The 18,806-nt window shown below is 43.0% G+C and overlaps 2 protein-coding genes across 3 annotated transcripts; one reads left to right on the top strand and one right to left on the bottom strand.

The window, feature by feature from the left end:
- Positions 1-18: 18 nt before the first annotated feature.
- Positions 19-7,670, bottom strand: tbc1d17 (TBC1 domain family, member 17). Of its 2 annotated transcripts, XM_029438723.1 has the most exons (18): positions 7,551-7,670; positions 6,558-6,653; positions 6,401-6,478; positions 6,217-6,328; positions 5,947-6,130; positions 5,661-5,769; positions 5,365-5,535; positions 5,111-5,236; positions 4,889-4,992; positions 4,480-4,574; positions 4,255-4,371; positions 3,697-3,797; positions 3,440-3,539; positions 3,040-3,137; positions 1,861-1,977; positions 1,651-1,737; positions 644-813; positions 19-246 (listed from the first exon to the last, which is right to left on the bottom strand). In XM_029438723.1, exons 1-17 carry the CDS (start codon positions 7,575-7,577, stop codon positions 652-654), a joined length of 1,884 nt encoding a protein of 627 aa, XP_029294583.1. In that variant the 5' UTR covers positions 7,578-7,670; the 3' UTR covers positions 19-246; positions 644-651. The 2 variants fall into 2 exon arrangements, with proteins under 2 accessions (XP_029294583.1, XP_029294582.1); XM_029438722.1 differs by having other exon boundaries at positions 19-813.
- A 4,820-nt stretch (positions 7,671-12,490) lies between these two features.
- On the top strand, positions 12,491-18,652 carry akt1s1 (AKT1 substrate 1 (proline-rich)). Its single transcript, XM_029438374.1, has 6 exons — positions 12,491-12,628; positions 13,172-13,951; positions 14,436-14,706; positions 14,789-14,872; positions 14,965-15,137; positions 16,153-18,652. The coding sequence occupies exons 2-6, from the start codon at positions 13,559-13,561 to the stop codon at positions 16,288-16,290; spliced, it is 1,059 nt and encodes a 352-aa protein (XP_029294234.1). The 5' UTR covers positions 12,491-12,628; positions 13,172-13,558; the 3' UTR covers positions 16,291-18,652.
- The last annotated feature ends 154 nt before the right edge of the window (positions 18,653-18,806 follow it).

Genomic DNA, 18,806 nt, shown 5'->3' with positions numbered 1-18,806 from the left:
AAAATATAAATAACATGCTTCAGATTCAACCATTTATTTGAAAATAATCAGCGGATGGACATTTTGTAGATAATTACAAGGCTTAAAATATTACCACGCCACATGTGAAAACTATAAGGCATGCAATAAGGTTTGCATAGGGCTGGAATGGCATCATACAGTACGAACAAGGTGCTGCCAGTGAGTTTATCCTTCATCTTCTTCCCTTTTAAGGAGCAGTGTCGAGGGGACGCATAACAAAATGCACTGAAAGTATCACAAGTGACAAGCAGAGATGATTATTAAATAACTTGCGGAAAGGTAAAAGAGCAGCATCCAAAGGATGGAGAGTAGAAAGGACTCTTTAGCAGAGACACAGGACATGTAAACAAAAGACACGCTGTCATGGAAAAGGGGGAGGACACCATGCACAAAGAGCACTGCACGTACAGCTATAATGTTTAAACATGAACATTCATGGGTACTTCAAAAGAAAAAAGCCTCAACAACGCCCCCTGCCTCTGACATATAGTGACAACAGTCTTCACCAGACAGTTTTCGTTCCTTCTCATTTGATCATATACAATATATTTATATAGACTTTATTTTTTTCAATATATAAAGATCAGCCATACATTTCTTGACTATCAGTCCACCAGCTGACCTGCAGATTTAAGGATAGGTGGGACCGTGTGCTGAACTAGATGAAGCAGCTCCTGCCTGGGACTCGACGAGGAGACGTTGCGTCTCACTGGCCTGGGAGTCGGGGCTGTCCTCCTCAGAGCTGGAGGCGATGTAGAGTCCCAGAACCTGCTGCACCTTCAGGGGAAGCTCCTGGGCAGGGCAGAGGAGGACAGGAGGTCAGGAACTACTTGTGTAGACTATAAGTCTCACAGCTTCTATAAAAAAGTTATTATCTAGAATTTTCTGCAATCCATTAGCCTAATATAACAGTCGACTACTGTCATAGAGGTATAGGCCACATACAGTGTTGAGTTATATCCAATTATTATTATTATTATATATATTAATATATATATATATATATATATATATATATATATATATATATATATATATATATATATATATATATATATATATATATATATATATATATATATATATATATATATATATATATATATATATATATATATATATATATATATATATATATATATAATACATACATACATACATACATACATACATACATACATACATACATATATATATATATATATATAAATATATATATATAAATATAAATAAAATAAAAATATATATAAATAAAAATATAAATAAAAAATATATATATTAATATATATATATAAATATAAATAAATATATAAATATACAATTATTTTTCCTAAAAGTATTTAATGTTTAAATAAAAAGAAGCAGCCGTATTGCATAACTGAGTCATGTTGTGGGCTACGTATTTCTTTCTTTAGGGGAGAAGAATATTTGTTCCACAGTTTTGTTTTTTAGAGGCGTATAGGATAAGCAAAGTGCATCCATATAAATCTATTATTAACAGCTTATTTGTTTAAGGGAGGGAAAAAGACGGTATACCTAGATAGACTTTGCGCTTCATTATAACCTCTGAGACTGAGATACTCTATTGACTCCATGCTGAATCTTATTGGCCCATGAAGCGTGTCTCACCTTGCATTGAGTCAGCTGGAGGTAGATAGCCTCTGCTCCTCGCAGAACAGTCTGCAGGTCCAACTGCATCGTCAGCTCATTAATATGCTGAAGAGCATACACAATGTGGACAGAGTTGCACAGATGAGTGTACAGTTATAGACAAAGTAACTCAATTCCTGTCTTGCATACACACACACACACACACACACACACACACACAGTACTCACCTTCAGAATAGTGTTAAAGTCGTGGTCTGAGCCAATCAGCTCTCCTCTCTGGGACTCCAGGATTGAACAGGCGATCAGCAGGTGGAAGTTGTCACATGGCAGACCAGACCAGAGGACCTGTGGAGGGGAGAGGAGGTTAAGAAACAATACTTGTAAATAGAGCTGCAACCATTAGTCGACTAATCGATAAATAGAAAAGTAATTACCAACTATTTTGATAATTATTTTTTTTTAATGGAAAAGATGGAGATGTCCTGCTTTTCTGTTTTATATCATATGAACTGAATATCTTTGGGTTTTGGACTGAAAAAACAAGACATATAAAGACATCAGAAGAACTGGGATGGACATTTTTCACTATTTTCTGACATTTTATAGACGTGACACATAATCTACAAAACATTTGGCAGATTAATTGATAATGAAAATAATCGTAAATTGCAGCCCTACATGTCAACAGATTGTGCTAGATAAAATACACTATTACACTATTTATTGTTTTAAATACTATGAGAATATGAGATTTGTCCTCATGTTTCACAACATAAAACAAATTCAAGCTTTCAACATGAAGTGATGTCTATCGTCACACCACCAGGAGTACGTGGTACAGCAGTACAGGAGTACGTGGTACAGGAGTACAGCAGTACGTGGTACAGGAGTATGTGGTACAGCAGTACGTGGTACAGCAGTATGTGGTACAGCAGTATGTGGTACAGCAGTACAGCAGTACGTGGTACAGGAGTACAGCAGTGCGTGGTACAGGAGTACGTGGTACAGCAGTACAGGAGTACGTGGTACAGCAGTACGTGGTACAGGAGTACAGCAGTACGTGGTACAGGTGTACGTGGTACAGGAGTACAGGAGTACGTGGTACAGGAGTACGTGGTACAGGAGTATGTGGTACAGCAGTACGTGGTACAGCAGTATGTGGTACAGCAGTATGTGGTACAGCAGTACAGCAGTACGTGGTACAGCAGTACAGCAGTACGTGGTACAGGTGTACGTGGTACAGCAGTACAGGAGTACGTGGTACAGCAGTACAGGAGTACGTGGTACAGCAGTACGTGGTACAGGAGTACAGCAGTACGTGGTACAGGTGTACGTGGTACAGCAGTACAGGTGTACGTGGTACAGGTGTACGTGGTACAGCAGTACATGCCGCTGTGGTGCACTCACCTCCCACATGGTGAGGATGTCCTCGAAGGAAAACTCTCTCTTGAACCAGATGAGCAGCCAGCGGAAACAGAAGCAAAGAGAGCCGCTGTCCTGAGAGTCTGATGGAGAGAAAACATATGTTTTTCTTTTCCTAAGTTAGTTAAGTGAACAAAAGAAAGAAAGAAATAATAAGCTCCTTGTAAGTAATAATGAGAATTAGGTCTTAAGCACATGTTACACACTCTGTATCCTTGAAATTCATTGTTCCTGTCATTTAGCAACACAACAGAGTGTGCACCACATCTGCAGAAGCTGTAAATGTATAATAATAATAATAATAATAATAATAATAATAATAATAATAATAATTTGTTTCTGTTCATGTAATCCATTCTGACTGCATGAGTATTATCTGACTAACCCAGGAAGTCACACAGCTCCGGGTCCAGAGCCTTCAGCAGGATACTGAGCTGAAGGAGCTGCTTCTTCATGGCCTCCTGAGACTCTTCAAAGTTTTGGTGCTGCAGAGGAAACAAGGAAAGACTTGTCAAGTCACTAACTGTCCACAGGAACGCAGCTGTACAGCCTGAATGACAGCACAGGAAGGAGCAACCAAAACTAAACTAGTTTCTGACTGAAGTTCAAAGGCCACAGAGAAAGAGAGATAAGTCTACTAACCACCAGCTCCATGAAGCCGGTCAGACACCAGAAGGACTCCACCTCGTTTTGGGTGACGAACAGGAGAGGAGAAAGAAGATCACTCATCCCCTGGACATAACCTGGAGAGATGGACAGAAAAGTGTCGCGGTGACACATGATCATTAGCAACTGAGATCGTGTAAAACATCACTTTAATGATCTAAAAGTCGATTGTAACGGACAAAAGAAACCAAACTAAGTTAAACTGAGTTTTACTGCAGGCGCTGCGGTGTAATAGAAAACTTTGAAACTATCCCCTGATGAAGTTCACGGGTCTTTACTTCACATATTGTGTGTGTGTGTGTGTGTGTAATGCTTTGTTCTTTATATACACATCAATAACAATCTGTGTGTAATGCTTCTCCATCTGTACTGTGTTTATAACTTGTTGCCTGTGCTGATTTCTTATTAACTATTGAGATTATTAAACACGGATAAGACAAAAAGAAAGAGAATTATTATTATTACTGTTGTTACATTAACATCTGTTTTGGTACTGATCGTTTGTATCTGTGCCAACATTTCAGAACTACATACCGAGATCAAAGTTGAACATGCAGTATGTCATCAGCACATCATTCAGCAGAGTCAGTCCTGGATTGTCGTTCCCAGAGAAGAACGTATTGTGTCTGTCTGTCCTGCTGACGTCTCGCTCTGTCACAACAGAACAAAGACAGTTCAAACATCTAATGCAGCTTCCCACGGGCAGCTGACTGATTCGATGAACAGATCTTCTGTTTCATGACAGATTGTGGGGCTGACCTATTAGGCTTCTGTATCCTCTGAGGAGGGAGTTCCTCATCTCCTGCTCTTCACTGACTGACTTCCACTGCACCTTCATTCTGAAGTACTCGTCCCTGCAGATACAGAAACGCAATAAAGAGGCGGACTACATTAAAGGAACAGTTTGACATTTTGGGAAATGCGCACAGTCGCTTTCTTGTCGAGAGTTAGATGAGAAGATTGATACCACTCTCACGTCTGTATGCTAAAAATGAAGCTACAGCCAGTTAGCTTAGCTTAGCGCAGACTGTAAACAGGGGGGAAAGCTAGCCTAGCCACCTCTAAAGCTCACTGATAAACATTTCATCTCAAAATGACAAGATGTGTTTTTATACTTCTAACCATCAAATAGAGTTAAGAGGGGATACGCAGTCATAACAACACTAACGTTTTTTGCCGCAAAATGTCGTCTCTTTCCTTGTAAGTGCTGTTCCATGGATAAAAGCCCAGGAGGAACTTCCATACCTCCTTCCTCAGGGACGGTGCGACACCCTGCCGTGGACAAGAATGGTATGAAAACATGCACATGTGGTAGAGAGAGGGTTGAAAAAGGTAAACAAGGTATGTCTTCCGTATAGGAGATATACTGTCACTGTATTTACAGTCTCACCCCTCTGAATACAAGCTCTTTGATCTTCATTGGGTTCTTCACTCGTCCCTCCGGGTCCATAAACTTGTCCCATTTGTCCAGAGGATGTCCCCTGGTAACGTTTGGTCTGGGACCAAGCTCCACCCCCTTAATGGAAAGACAGACACAAACATTAACAACTGATGGAGATCCTCATGTCTCTTAGCGTGTAATCTTTATGTATCATTAGACACGAGTGTGTGCTCTAAAATGTTCTTTTTGTTTCCTTCTCTTACACAGTTGATGAGTTCGAAGCCTGGCTCTTCATCGGACTGGGTGGGGAAACTAGGATCCTGAGCAGTACGCAAATGGGCGGGTGCCCCAGGAGGTCGAAGTGCCACCCTGAAGAAATTGGTGACTTTGGAGAATCCACCAAAAGTAGTGGCATAGGGGTCCTGGATAAATCTCTGTTCAGGTAGAGAGAGAACAGAATCACAGACAAGAAGTGAGGGTTTTTTTTACTCCGAGGAAGAAATGTAACAAGTTTGATAAAAGAGAAAATTAAAAGAAAAGAAAATTTAAGCAAAATTACAGAAACAAGATCGGAGCCATCATCAAACAGCTGCAGCTTATCGAAGGACTGAGAAAGAGCGCTTGAGTCATGAGGGTAGGCAAGGAAGAGCCGCCCGTCGACCGGTGACCTGAAGATAACAATAGAAACCATGTGATGTTTTTCATACTCATGTGATTTGTCAACAACGTTTTTCACAGCTCTGTCACAAACTGTAAATCAGCTGTTTTCACAACAGTTATGAGCTGAATGTTCACAGTTGCAGCAGGACAGAAACTGCTGCTCGACTCAGAATGATGGTACTCACTGGTCCAGGATGATGTAACGTTGCAGGGCTCTAAAGAGCTCCCTGGTTCCTCCTCTGTGGAAGTGCAGAGGAGGCAGTGGGTGGCCCCCTCTACTCGTCAGCACCAGGAAGTTTCGCCCCAAGGAGAACCGAGCCCTCCGAAGAGAGTATAACTCTGACAGAGGCAGAGAAAACGACCACTGATCTGCAGACAAAATAGGCGACATTTAGTTTCATGCACCCTTTCTTTACGCAACCGTTTGCCCAAAGTGACAGAAGCGTAAACTGCACCTGAGTCTTTGACTGGGACGTGTTCCCGATCTTTCTTCACTGTACTGATAACTGCCCAGTCTGGCTCATACCCAGGGTCATAGTTTGTTTCTTCCACACCTCCTTCTCCATCCTAATTAGTAAGAAGTGGGTTAAAAAAATACTCATTTTGTTTTTTATGTGTAGCAAACAGATGATTACTGACCTTTTTGGTGTAGAGTACAGCAGGGGCACTGCGACCCTCATCTTCCAGTGGACTCCACTCTAAAGCTGGCACACCGGCCTAAAACAAATGCATTGTTAATCATCCGGGTGCTTTGTTGATTCCCCTCTTTGTGTCTGACTAACACAGATTTGCTTACCCGCTCCACAATACGGATGAACCCTGGGATGGTGGTGTCCTGGTTACTTCGCTTGGCATTTGTGTGGAGGTACACTCCCTCCTTCTCAAATATCAGCTAAGGAGAAAGAAAAGCCCACATACATGTTAAGTAGCAAAATCGATCATAAAATGTAAGTTAAAATATAGAGATGGGTTGTGCAAAGTTGTGGCAGATTCCAGTCATGGGATGTTTGGTAAGTGTTGACTGTTTTCAGTATCTATTAATCTGTTACTTTCCAAAATATATATATGTATTTTTTAAGATGAGGTCTTTAAATCGCTTGTTTTGTCCAACCAAATATATTCAGTGTACCATTATGTGACAATGGCACTAATGTGTTATATGGCTTAACTAATATTTAAATACGCAACACCTTTAACACAGGGAAACAAGAGAATAAAAAAAAAAATGGAAATAAAAACAAGCGCAAGACTAAAGGAAGGCACAAAAACAGAAACACAAATAAAATATTAAAACAAAGGAAGAGTTCCAGTTGGCCTAGTTAAGGCAATACTGAATAAACCTGTTGTAGGCAGGTCAATGAAATCACAAAACAAAAATCTTTTAAGTGACTGAAGCATATCACATGGTCTGTCAGGTCAGTAGGTGAAGACAATCCAAACAGATACGAAAACATGGGGAGACTTTACTATGATGATCCAGCGTCGACTGTCTTATCTGGCTCATTTTAATGTCTGTATAATTATAAATACAGCTATTGGCAAGCAATACAACAGAGTCCGACATTTTATATCCAGCCAGATGACAACATGTAGCTGACAGTGTGCTGCGTTACTTTATCCAGCGTTATTGAGAACCGAGCGCTAGCTTAAAGTAATAACAATAAGCTAACACTGACAGCAAAGCTCGAGTAGTTTCACCAAAAAGGGCACAATCGAGAGGAAGGCTTTGTCAACATACACGAATATAATCACAGTCAGTAAGATATTGTAGAAAATAATTTGGGAATACCTTGTAATCCTCAATGTGTTGCTCCATTTTTCCGTCACCTCTGTCTCGACTTCGTTTTCCAAAATAAAAGTTACGTCATACTTCCTGCTTACAGAAGGCCACGCCCTCATAAGAGACGTCATCAATTGCGAGCCAATCAGTACATTGACTGCTTTTGTTTATGTCTTTCAATTTATTTTAAATAATCATACAATAATAAACACTCAAAGACGCTTTGTGTCAGATAGTAATATTAGTTCTTGGTATTTTTTGTTTGCTTGTGTTTAACCACTTTATTTTGACAACTCAGCTTTATTTATTCATACAGTGGTGGAAGACGTATTATATTTTACTGCAGTAAACCACAGTATAGAAATACTGTAATTTTTTCTGTACACAATACATCTATTGCTTGTCTGTCCGTTGTGTTAGAGGGCTCCCTACTGAGTTGCTTTTCCTCAGGTTTTCTTTCATTTTTCCATATAAAAAACGTTTCACAACATTTACATGCAAGCCTATTAGTTTTGTAATAAATTACATAGAGCAGGGATTCATATAGTTCTAAAAAAAGAGTATATAATTAAAATATACACTATTACTATTAACATGACTATTAATACTATTCTCATGTGACTTCATTTGTGAGCAGGTGGTAGGTGGGTTTAGGTGAGGAGGAGGTGGGGTGTACACGTGCACGAGAAAAAGGCGAGTACGAGCCCGCCGAGAGAGCTCGAAAACGTGTACAAGGTGCGTCTGATTGGAAGCAGAGACGGTGTCAAGTAAACAGGTGACGTCAGAACTGCATCAAGTTATACAAAGCTAACAAAACAAAACCGGATGAGAGCAGACGGCATTAGCCTTCAAATTAAAACATACTTTGTCACGTGATATTCACTGCATTTTATGATTATTTAAGTCTACTAGATGCCTGATTGTTCAAAATAAATATTTATACACAGATTGTGTTCAGTGTGAATCCTCCTTAATATATGTAATAATGTTTGGTAATTTCATTTTATGGGTCCAAATTGTTTACCTGAAACGTTCCCTGTTATTTCGTTGCAAGCTTTCTGGACGAAGATTATAATTATATGAAAAACAGATTTTTCCTAAAAACAAGTTAATTAGTTAATTAATAAGTACATTTTAAACCGAAATCTAAAAATAAAATAAAAACTTTATTGAATTGTGTGTTTATCTGTAGACAAATTTCACATTTCATGTTCAGCTGGCATGCTGTGCTATGACTAATAGACTATAGATTATGCCAGCAGCTACCTGGAATTAATTAATTGGAAGTGTACCAATTGAACACCTGTTTAAATGTATTTAGTCAATTATTACAGAATTAGTTAAAAATCTGAATCAGAATTCTTTCTAGGAAATCTTTTGCGAAATAATAAATGAACAATTACAGACCTAATACCTAATTTGTTACATATTAAAATTCTTTATTATCATATGCATAACAATAATACAATACCAGAGGGAGGGCCCGACAGCGAGCGCCTGGTGGCCGGGTTTGCCACGGAGCCCGGTCGGGCACAGCCCGAAGAAGCTACGTGGTGCCTCCCATCCATCCATCCTGTGGGCCCACCACTCATGGGAAAAACCGCTGGGGTCGGGTGCGCTGTCACATGGGTGGCAGCGATGGTCAGGGACCTCGACGGACCAGACCCGGGCAGCAGAGGCTGGCTCTGTGGGGGAAGGAGTCGGAACTAGTGCGGGAGGTGGATCGCTACCAGTTGGATCTGGTGGGGCTTACCGCCACGCACAGTCTTGGCTCTGGAACCGTACTCCTGGATAGGGGTTGGACTCTATTCTTCTCCGGAGTTGCCCAAGGTGTGAGGCGTCGGGCCGGGGTGGGGATACTCACTAGCCCCCGGCTGAGCGCCGCTACGTTGGAGTTTATCCCGGTGGACGAGAGGGTCGCCTCCCTACGCCTTCGGGTTATGGAGGGGAAAACTCTGACTGTTGTTTGTGCCTATGCCCCAAACCGCAGTTCTGAGTATTCGGCCTTCTTGGAGACCCTGAATGGAGCCCTGCAGGGGGCTCCAGTAGGGGACTCCGTAGTCTTGCTGGGAGACTTCAACGCACACGTGGGAAACGATGGAGACACCTGGAGAGGCGTGATTGGGAGGAAGGGCCTCCCTGATCTAAACCCGAACGGTCGTTTGTTGTTGGACTTCTGTGCTAGCCATGGAATGGCCATAACAAACACCATGTTCGAACATAAGGATGCTCATAAGTGCACGTGGTACCAGAGCACCCTAGGCCAAAGGTCAATGATCGATTTCGTAATCGTATCATCTGACCTGAGGCCGCATGTTTTGGACACTCGGGTGAAGAGAGGGGCGGAGCTGTCGACTGATCACCATCTGGTGGTGAGTTGGATCAAGGGGTGGGGGAAGACTCTGGACAGACCTGGTAAACCCAAACGGGTAGTGCGGGTGAACTGGGAACGTCTGGAGGAAGCCCCTGTCCTGGGGATCTTTAACTCACACCTCCGGCGGAGCTTTTCAGCCATCCCTGTGGAGGTTGGGGGCATTGAACCTGAGTGGGCGATGTTCAAAACCTCTATTGCTGAAGCTGCGGTGATGAGCTGTGGTCTCAAGGTCTTAGGTGCCTCAAGGGGCGGTAACCCTCGAACACCGTGGTGGACCCCGGTGGTTAGGGAAGCCGTCCGACTGAAGAAGGAGTCCTTCCGGGTTATGTTATCCGGGAGGACTCCAGAAACAGTTGCAGGGTATCGAAGGACTAGAAGGGCGGCAGCTTCTGCCGTGTCAGAGGCAAAGCAGTGTGGGAGAAGTTTGGAGAAGCTATGGAGAAGGACTTTCGGTCGGCACCAAGGTGCTTCTGGAAAACCATCCGGCACCTCAGGAGGGGGAAGCGAGGAACCATCCAAGCTGTGTACAGCAAGGGTGGGACCCTGCTGACTTCAACTGAGAAGGTTATCGGCCGGTGGAAGGAGCACTTTGAGGAACTCCTGAATCCGACTAACACGCCCTCTATGGTTGAGGCAGAGCTGGAAGCTGATGGGGGATCATCGTCAATTTCCCTGATGGAAGTCACTGAGGTAGTCAAACAACTCCACAGTGGCAAAGCCGCAGGGGTTGATGAGATCCGTCCAGAAATGCTGAAGGCTTTGGGTGTTGAGGGGCTGTCTTGGTTGACACGCCTCGTCAACATTGCGTGGAAGTCTGGGACAGTGCCTAGGGGTTGGCAGACCGGGGTGGTGGTTCCCCTATTTAAAAAGGGGGACCAGAGAGTGTGTGCCAACTACAGGGGTATCACACTTCTCAGCCTCCCTGGTAAAGTCTACTCCAAGGTACTGGAAAGGAGGGTTCGGCCGGTAGTCGAACCTCTGATTGAAGAGGAACAATGCGGATTCCGTCCTGGTCGTGGAACAACGGACCAACTCTTCACTCTCGCAAGGATCCTGGAGGGGGCCTGGGACTACGCCCATCCGGTCTACATGTGTTTTGTGGATCTGGAGAAGGCGTATGACCGGGTCCCCCGGGTGATACTGTGGGAGGTGCTGCGGGAGTATGGGGTGAGGGGGTCACTTTTGAGGGCCATCCAATCCCTGTACGCCCAAAGCAAGAGTTGTGTCCGGATACTCGGCAGTAAGTCGGACTCGTTTCCCGTGAATGTTGGCCTCCGCCAGGGCTGCGCTTTATCACCAATCCTGTTCGTGATTTTCATGGATAGGATATCGAGGCGTAGTCGTAGAGGAGAGGGGTTGCAGTTCGGTGACCTGAGGATCTCATCGCTGCTCTTTGCAGATGATGTGGTCCTTATGGCATCATCGGTCTGTGACCTTCAACAGTCACTGGATCGGTTCGCAGCCGAGTGTGAAGCGGTTGGGATGAGGATCAGCACCTCCAAATCTGAGGCCATGGCTCTCAGCAGGAAACCGGTGGATTGCCTACTCCGGGTAGGGAATGAGCCATTACCCCAAGTGAAGGAGTTCAAGTACCTCGGGGTCTTGTTCGCGAGTGAGGGGACAATGGAGCGAGAGATTGGCCGGAGAATCGGAGCAGCGGGGGCGGTATTACAGTCACTTTACCGCACCGTTGTGACGAAAAGAGAGCTGAGCCAGAAGGCAAAGCTCTCAATCTACCGGTCGATCTTCGTTCCTACCCTCACCTATGGTCATGAAGGCTGGGTCATGACCGAAAGAACGAGATCACGGGTACAAGCGGCCGAAATGGGTTTTCTCAGACGGGTGGCTGGCGTCTCCCTTAGAGATAGGGTGAGAAGCTCAGCCATCCGTGAGAGACTCGGAGTAGAGCCGCTGCTCCTTTACTTTGAAAGGAGCCAGTTGAGGTGGTTCGGGCATCTAGTAAGGATGCCACCTGGGCGCCTCCCTAGGGAGGTGTTCCAGGCACGTCCAGCTGGGAGGAGACCCAGGACTCGGTGGAGAGATTATATCTCCTCACTGGCCTGGGAACGCCTCAGGATCCCCCAGTCGGAGCTGGAGGATGTGGCCCGGAGAAGGGAAGATTGGGGTTCCTTACTGGAGCTGCTGCCCCCGCGACCCGATTCCGGATAAGCGGTAGACGATGGATGGATGGATAACAATAACAGAACTTAACTCAACTTTAAATATAGGGCTAAAAAATAAACATATATATTATATAAAATAAAATAGGCTAATATAACTTTGTGGTCGAGAGTATTGTGTATGTAAACACAGAAGTAAGACATATACACAGAGTGAAACTGTAAGTAACACATAAGTAAAGTATATATAGGTAAATAGATGGCTGCTGAGAGCAGAACATATCAAATTTGACTGCCACTTCTGACATAAGACAAAGATTCACTTATATTCAATTATCACATATTCCTCATATTTAATAACCTTTTCCAATCAAAACTATTTGTGCAACACAAAAACATGTGTTTATTGACACGGCTTTTATTTTGAAAATATTAGCAGGAAAAGCGGTTATTAATCCTTGCTAGCTTGCTGCTGGTGTAGAGTTTAGCTAGGGGAGAGAAACTGTGGGAGAATGTAGAAGACGTTTGACATAAAAGAAGTAAAGTTTAGGATTGATAAACATCTGACAACGTGGAAGAAAGAAACTGAACAGGTAGGTGAACGTTTTACCTCGTTTCCGTAATTTATACTTGTGCGTCTCGGCTCCTGCTAAAGCTTGAAAAATGGAGGTGAAATGTGGTTCCATCATGAGGAGGATGCACACAACACTGAATAAACAACAAGATCAACAACAACAGCTGCAGCAGCGACAGTAACCGTGCAAACAAAGTCCGTAGCATGCAATCTAAAATGAGACAGAAACGATTGCAAAAATGGCAGTAAAGTTGATCAATAGAGAGCATGATTATTATAAAGCTACAGTAGCTAACGTTACAGTAGCTACAGTAGCATTAGTTAGCATAGATTGGTGTCAAGCAGCTCACGGAGAGGGCTGCGACAATCTGAGGACAGATTACTTTGAGCAGGTTGTTTAAAAAGAAATCATCTGCATATACTTTAATGTGCAATGTCTCTAAATGCATACATATTTTCTGTAGAAGAAAGAAGAATCTCACTTTTAGAATGAGTGATATGTATTTCCATTTTCCAAAGTTTACAGCTAACCTTGATTTTTATTTTTTTTATTTCTTTACAGGTATCACCAGCAACTTGGCAACATCTCTTCTCTCCCCTGGCTCTCCAGTGTGTAAGGCGGCGCCCAATATATCATATGTTAAAGTCACCCAGTGCCTCTCTACCTGATAGATCATTATTTCCCCCTGCATGTTCATCAGTGCTAAAACTTAACACCAGCAGGACAGAAGAAACGCAAGTTAAGTGATTTCTTTCAACATTTTGAGCAAAGTCAGATACACTGCAGCTACCAAAGTTACCTATTACTACTGTATTAAGTTTTTTGCTCCCAAAATCCAAGCTTCTCATAAGTCCAAACCTCAAAACTGTCATCATTCATCAGCATTACTCAGTTCTCTCATCAGGTCAGTCCATATTAGAAAGTTGTTAAACACTACTTTGCACCATTATGGCCTCCATCACCAAGTCATCTGAGCCCGAGATCCCAGACAACCACAAAGAAAGCTGGCTGGCGCTACTTTCTGCTGCGGAAACGTATTGCCAAAAGTCTGGCTGTGACCTGGCCATACTTACAGCGTGTAAGAAGTTCCGGTCATCGGCTGGAGGCGGAGATGGGATGAGGAAACGGGAGAGCAGCAGTGCCTTTCCTAAGGAGTGTGATTTCTCCTACAATGTATGGGGTCAGGGGTTTCTGGCCGAGTCAGCGCGCCGCTACATGGACGACATTGGTGTGCTGCACTCCACGACCATGCTAACAGCCCAAAAGCACACACGCCAGGCGGGGGGAGAGGGAGGAACCAAGCTGGTGGTTGACCTGACCTCTGACCCCGGACACAGGGGGGTGAGTGGCCTGCATGTTATGCCTGTCACAATAACTACATTTGTTGGACCATGTAATGTCCCAGAGATAATTGCGATAAACGTTATTATTTTCATTTTAATACCATTTTATGCCACTCGTATATTGATAATATAATGGCATAATAATGCAAGTACACCGTTTCAAAGAACAATTAATTTTTAATTCTTCAAAAATATAATAAACTCTCGAGCTCTGTTTACAAAAATGTGCAACGTTTGCACAATGTCCAAGTCTTATGGTAGGGAATCCCTGCGCTTTATTCTGACATCATGTCGGCTAAAATATTGGTACATTCTTATGTAAACAAACGTTTATGTAAACACAATGGGCGATATTGAGTAGGTTCATGTCCATATATCGTACAATAAGTCGATAAAGTAATTATTGTGACTGGCTTACTGCACCGTGAAACTCATTCAAAATGTTCACATCCGTGACGTGGTGGTTTTGTGTGTTGTTCCAGAACTTTCCAGGAGACGGCGGGGTGGGCGGAGTCAGTCCGAACAACAGACTGTATTCCCAAAGCTATCCGTCAATCTACAGCTCAGGAGCTGTGACCGGGCAGGACGGCGGGCAGAACGACAATGGAGAGAGGGAACGGGAGAAGTGTGTGCTGGAGGCCGAGCAGGGGAGACAGAGGTCTGGGATTGTGGATTTGGAAGAAGAGTGTGAGGACGAGGAGGAAGAGGAGGAGGACATGGATGAGAGGAGACCATATGGGAATGAAAGTGCTGGTGAGGAGCCACACCGTTAATCTGTGTATCTAAATGCTTTGATGAGCATCCATTCTGAGGATTTCTCATAATTTTGCTTCAGGTGTCTTCTCCATGGACGAGGACTCTCTGTCTCGGGATTGCGAGCCGTTCTTTGAGTCCGACGGGGAAGAGGAGAGCACTGATGGTAAGAGTTTGGTATGCTGACTGAAAGCAGTCACATATGTGCACAGATCCACATTAGCGCATCATCCACAAACATTTTTCCACGTGTCCTAGGCTCTTTGAGTGAGGATGCTCCGCCTCCGACGCGCGGCATGGCTATGGGTCAGGCTGCGTACTCGTTCCGTCACGCCAACCCCATGGCTCTGGCCCGCTCACTGCCCGTATCTGTGCCTGTGTGGGGCTGCAGAGGAAACCGAGCTCAAGGAGACCACAACAGTGGAGAACGGGTGAGCACATATCATTTTACAAAAAGAGGGAGCTGATAGTTTGCATGCAGAGAGTAAAACGTTCGGGTACATTAGTAGGTTAGCAAGATAACCCACGTTTTCAGATAGCATGACGCTGGTTTACTGTTACATATTCTGTGTGGCTCATCTACTCTGGAGTTCTGTTGATCAGATCACTGGAGGAACGTTTACTTTATAACCAGTTTCCCTGATTTAAGTTCAAAAGCAGACATCCTTAAAGTGAGAAAGAAAAGAGACAACAACATGTTAAGCAAGCTGTTTTGATTTTAGGTTTTTTTGATATCAGTTGACAGATTTCTATCTGAAGACCAAGACAAAGGAACCATTCAGCGCTCAGTATTCTGATGCACCAACTAATGACCACGACAGCTCCATCAGTTCATGTGACCATAAAAGTGTGTGCCAACAGGTCCTGCTGAGAAAATATTTTAGATTGTCAACATCATTTTATAAGAAAATAAAAAAAATGATCCAACAAGAAGTAATCATAAAAACAGAGAACATTATTTATTTATTTTCACCATTTCTGTCTAGATTTCCTCCTTTTTAATCCTTGCTGGTATACTTTATGTCGTATCTCACAAGTGCTTTATTCTATGATTCCAATTTCTCATTTGTTCCTAATGACTTCATATCATTGTTTTCTGTCATAATTAGTGCTTTTAAAACATATTGATGTATTGTCTGTCAAAAGCACCCTATTCGACCTATGCAGTGTTAATAGATGGAACTATTTATTGAGTTCATGTTTGCCATGGGTCATAATTTAAAGTATCACTCTGTCAGTCATTTTGAAGCAGACGGACACAGATGCAGCAGACAGATTTCCTCACGTGCGCAGTCTATTTTCGTTTTACACAATCTGCAACTGGACTAACTATGTAGGTAGGATGAGGGTTAACCACCTTGTATATTAAAGGACTTGCCATACCAGTGGTTGTGTACGGCCTCCGGTGACATGTTAACACACAGTCCCTGTGTGTTTGTCTTTCAGGTGGGCTGTGCTGACCTGGAGCACATTGCTGCCAGTATGAAGGCCCTGCTGGCCCCCGGAGCCAATGATGGGACGGAAATGTTTGGAGCCCTGCCTCGGCCCCGTCTCAACACGGGGGACTTCTCCCTCAAGCACTAAGAGAGAGTGAATCTAGTGAGAAGAAAGAGAAAGGGGTAGATGGAGAGAATCAGAGTGATCAAGGTCGTCATGACAGGCGGAGATGGGTTGGCAGGCAGATGTGACATGCAGTATGTCAAACAATGTAAAAGCTAGTACCTCCATTTATTTCTCACTAACCAAATTCAAACGGCACATGCTTTGAGGAAAACATAAATGTTGTTTTGAACACTAATAACATTTTCAACACTATACTCCCCCCCCCCCCCCCCCCCCCCTTCCCACCTCGTCACTCCACATGTCACAATACCAGCTACTACACATCCCACAACACTACATTAGGATTGGACCTCAAGACTTGTGTGTAGTGCCCCACTGCAATGGACAACTGGGATACTGAATGTGTATGGTAGTCTAACTGGCACGGCTAATTGTTATGCACCTTGTGTGCTGATAATGGTTTTTGGGAATGTTGCCCTTTGGTTAAATTACCTGAGAAGTGATGAGAGTTTGGAGAGCAGCCATCTGTGCCTGGTTGATCGATGATGGCTACATGCTACATGCTAACACCCTAGCAGACAACATTCTGAGTTATATCTGCATTATTTTAATTAGTAGTAGCTTTAAAGCTAAATGCTATGTTACCTTAAAGCGATTGTTCAGATTGTTTTGAAGTATTGTTTTAGGTGCTCATCTGTTGTCAGTGTGTTATTTACAGCCCCCAGTTTGCAGAAACGGAGAGGAGTACCAGCACAGGAGCAAAGGCATGTCCTGCTGTGGACGGGGGCAGCAGCAAAAACTTAATCTAGCCACCTAAAAAGAAAAATCAATATCAGTTTAAGTGTCCGCTATAATTAGAACATTTGTTCCGCTTTACCTTGCTGTCAGACAGCCCTTTACTCTTCAAAGCCACCAGACTCCATTGACAAAAACAGTTTTTTTACTTTGCAGAACATGGGGGTTGCTGGTCCTCCACTGCCTTTGTGTTATTGTGTGACTATGGTTAATTCAGATTCACCAAGTCACACAAGAACACAAACAAACTAACCGATTGAGGCAACAGTAGAGCAGAGACGTCTGTGTTCTGCTAGGTAAGGTTACTGTCAAAGGAGTCTGATAGCTTTAAAGGGCTGGAAAAGGCCGTCTGACAGCAAGGTAAAGCGGTGGAAATACTTAAATTGTAGTGTACCCTTTTTTTAAGTGGTCCTTTTTTTTAGGTGGCTAAAATATGTTTAGCTGCTGCCCCCGTCCACAGCAGTACATTACTTTACTTCCGTGCTGCTACTCCTTTTTTTTACTCTCTTAAGCCTGTGGGTGAAGTTTGGAGATAGATCTGGGAGGTTGTTAACTTAGCTTAGCATAGACTGGAAGCAGAGAAAAACAGCTTGCCTGGCTCTCTCTGAAGTTCAAAAGTACACCTGCCAACAACTCTGAAGCTCACTAATTAACTTGTTGCATCATTTTTCAGTACAGAAGCAGGAATGTCACATACAAGTGACGTCCTGTAATTTTCTTGACAAACAGCAGTTTATGCATCCACCCAGCGTCTCCGGCTACATGCTGCATTCACATAATGTTGACAAACTTGCTTTTGCCAAGTTAAATACTTTGAGCAATTGAACAAGTGAAATTGGATACAAATAAACTGTATAGCTGCTCTTTGAAATTAAGTAAATTGACAGATTAGTGTCACTTTTACAAATAAACAACTTGTTAATTAGTGAGCTTTAAAAGTATTGACAGGAGTATTTCTGAGCGTCAGAGAGAGCCAGGCATCCCGTCTTTAAGCTAAGCGAAGCTAACTTTCTCCCAGCCTAGCTCTAGCTAATGGACCTGCTGCATTTAGCACAGTATACGCTGAAGTTTAGCATGAAGCACAAGAGCCAGTGATCTCCCAGGACCTCATGGATGTTTTCCCTGCATTCTGCTATCTTTATAGGGTAAGTTGACCAACTGGCGAGTTGTTGACGTTGTCCACCCCCCCCAAAAAACACCAATCTATTTCTTTTTAAAGGGGTAGAAACCAGAAAACTGGTTGTCTTTAACATGAAGCTTGTGGCTTTTCAAAATATGAGCGGAGGACACCAGCACCTCCTCATAACATGCCTATTTGTACTTTTACTTTTGCCAATGAATGACTGACTGATAGAATGATTGTAAATCATTATTGAGTTTTAGTTTTTTTTTTTTTTTTTTTTTGCTCCAGATATCTTGTTGAAATGACTGAATGAATGAGAAAGTGTGTGTGTGTGTATGTGTGTGTGTGTGAGAGAGAGATGGGTGGATTTGAAGGAACAAATGTCCATCTCTGACATTTCAAAAACAAATAAACGTTCCGTTAAGTACTTTTATGTTTCAAATAAAGGAGCAACACCAAGAGAAACAAGGCTCATCGTATATTTATTTGTAAGGATGCAATACTATTAAAGGCCCCTATAGGGCGTCAGCACTCTACTGAAGTGGAGAACATGTGATAATATCTGATTTCTGCTTAGCCCTAATATGCAGTATGACAGAAAGAATGCAATGCCAGTGTT

The sequence above is a fragment of the Cottoperca gobio genome, chromosome 8 (genome assembly GCF_900634415.1).
Source record: "Cottoperca gobio chromosome 8, fCotGob3.1, whole genome shotgun sequence".
NCBI lineage: Eukaryota > Metazoa > Chordata > Actinopteri > Perciformes > Bovichtidae > Cottoperca > Cottoperca gobio.
The sequence above is the reverse complement of the archived record's forward strand: the minus strand, read 5'-3'. Positions and strand labels throughout refer to the sequence as shown.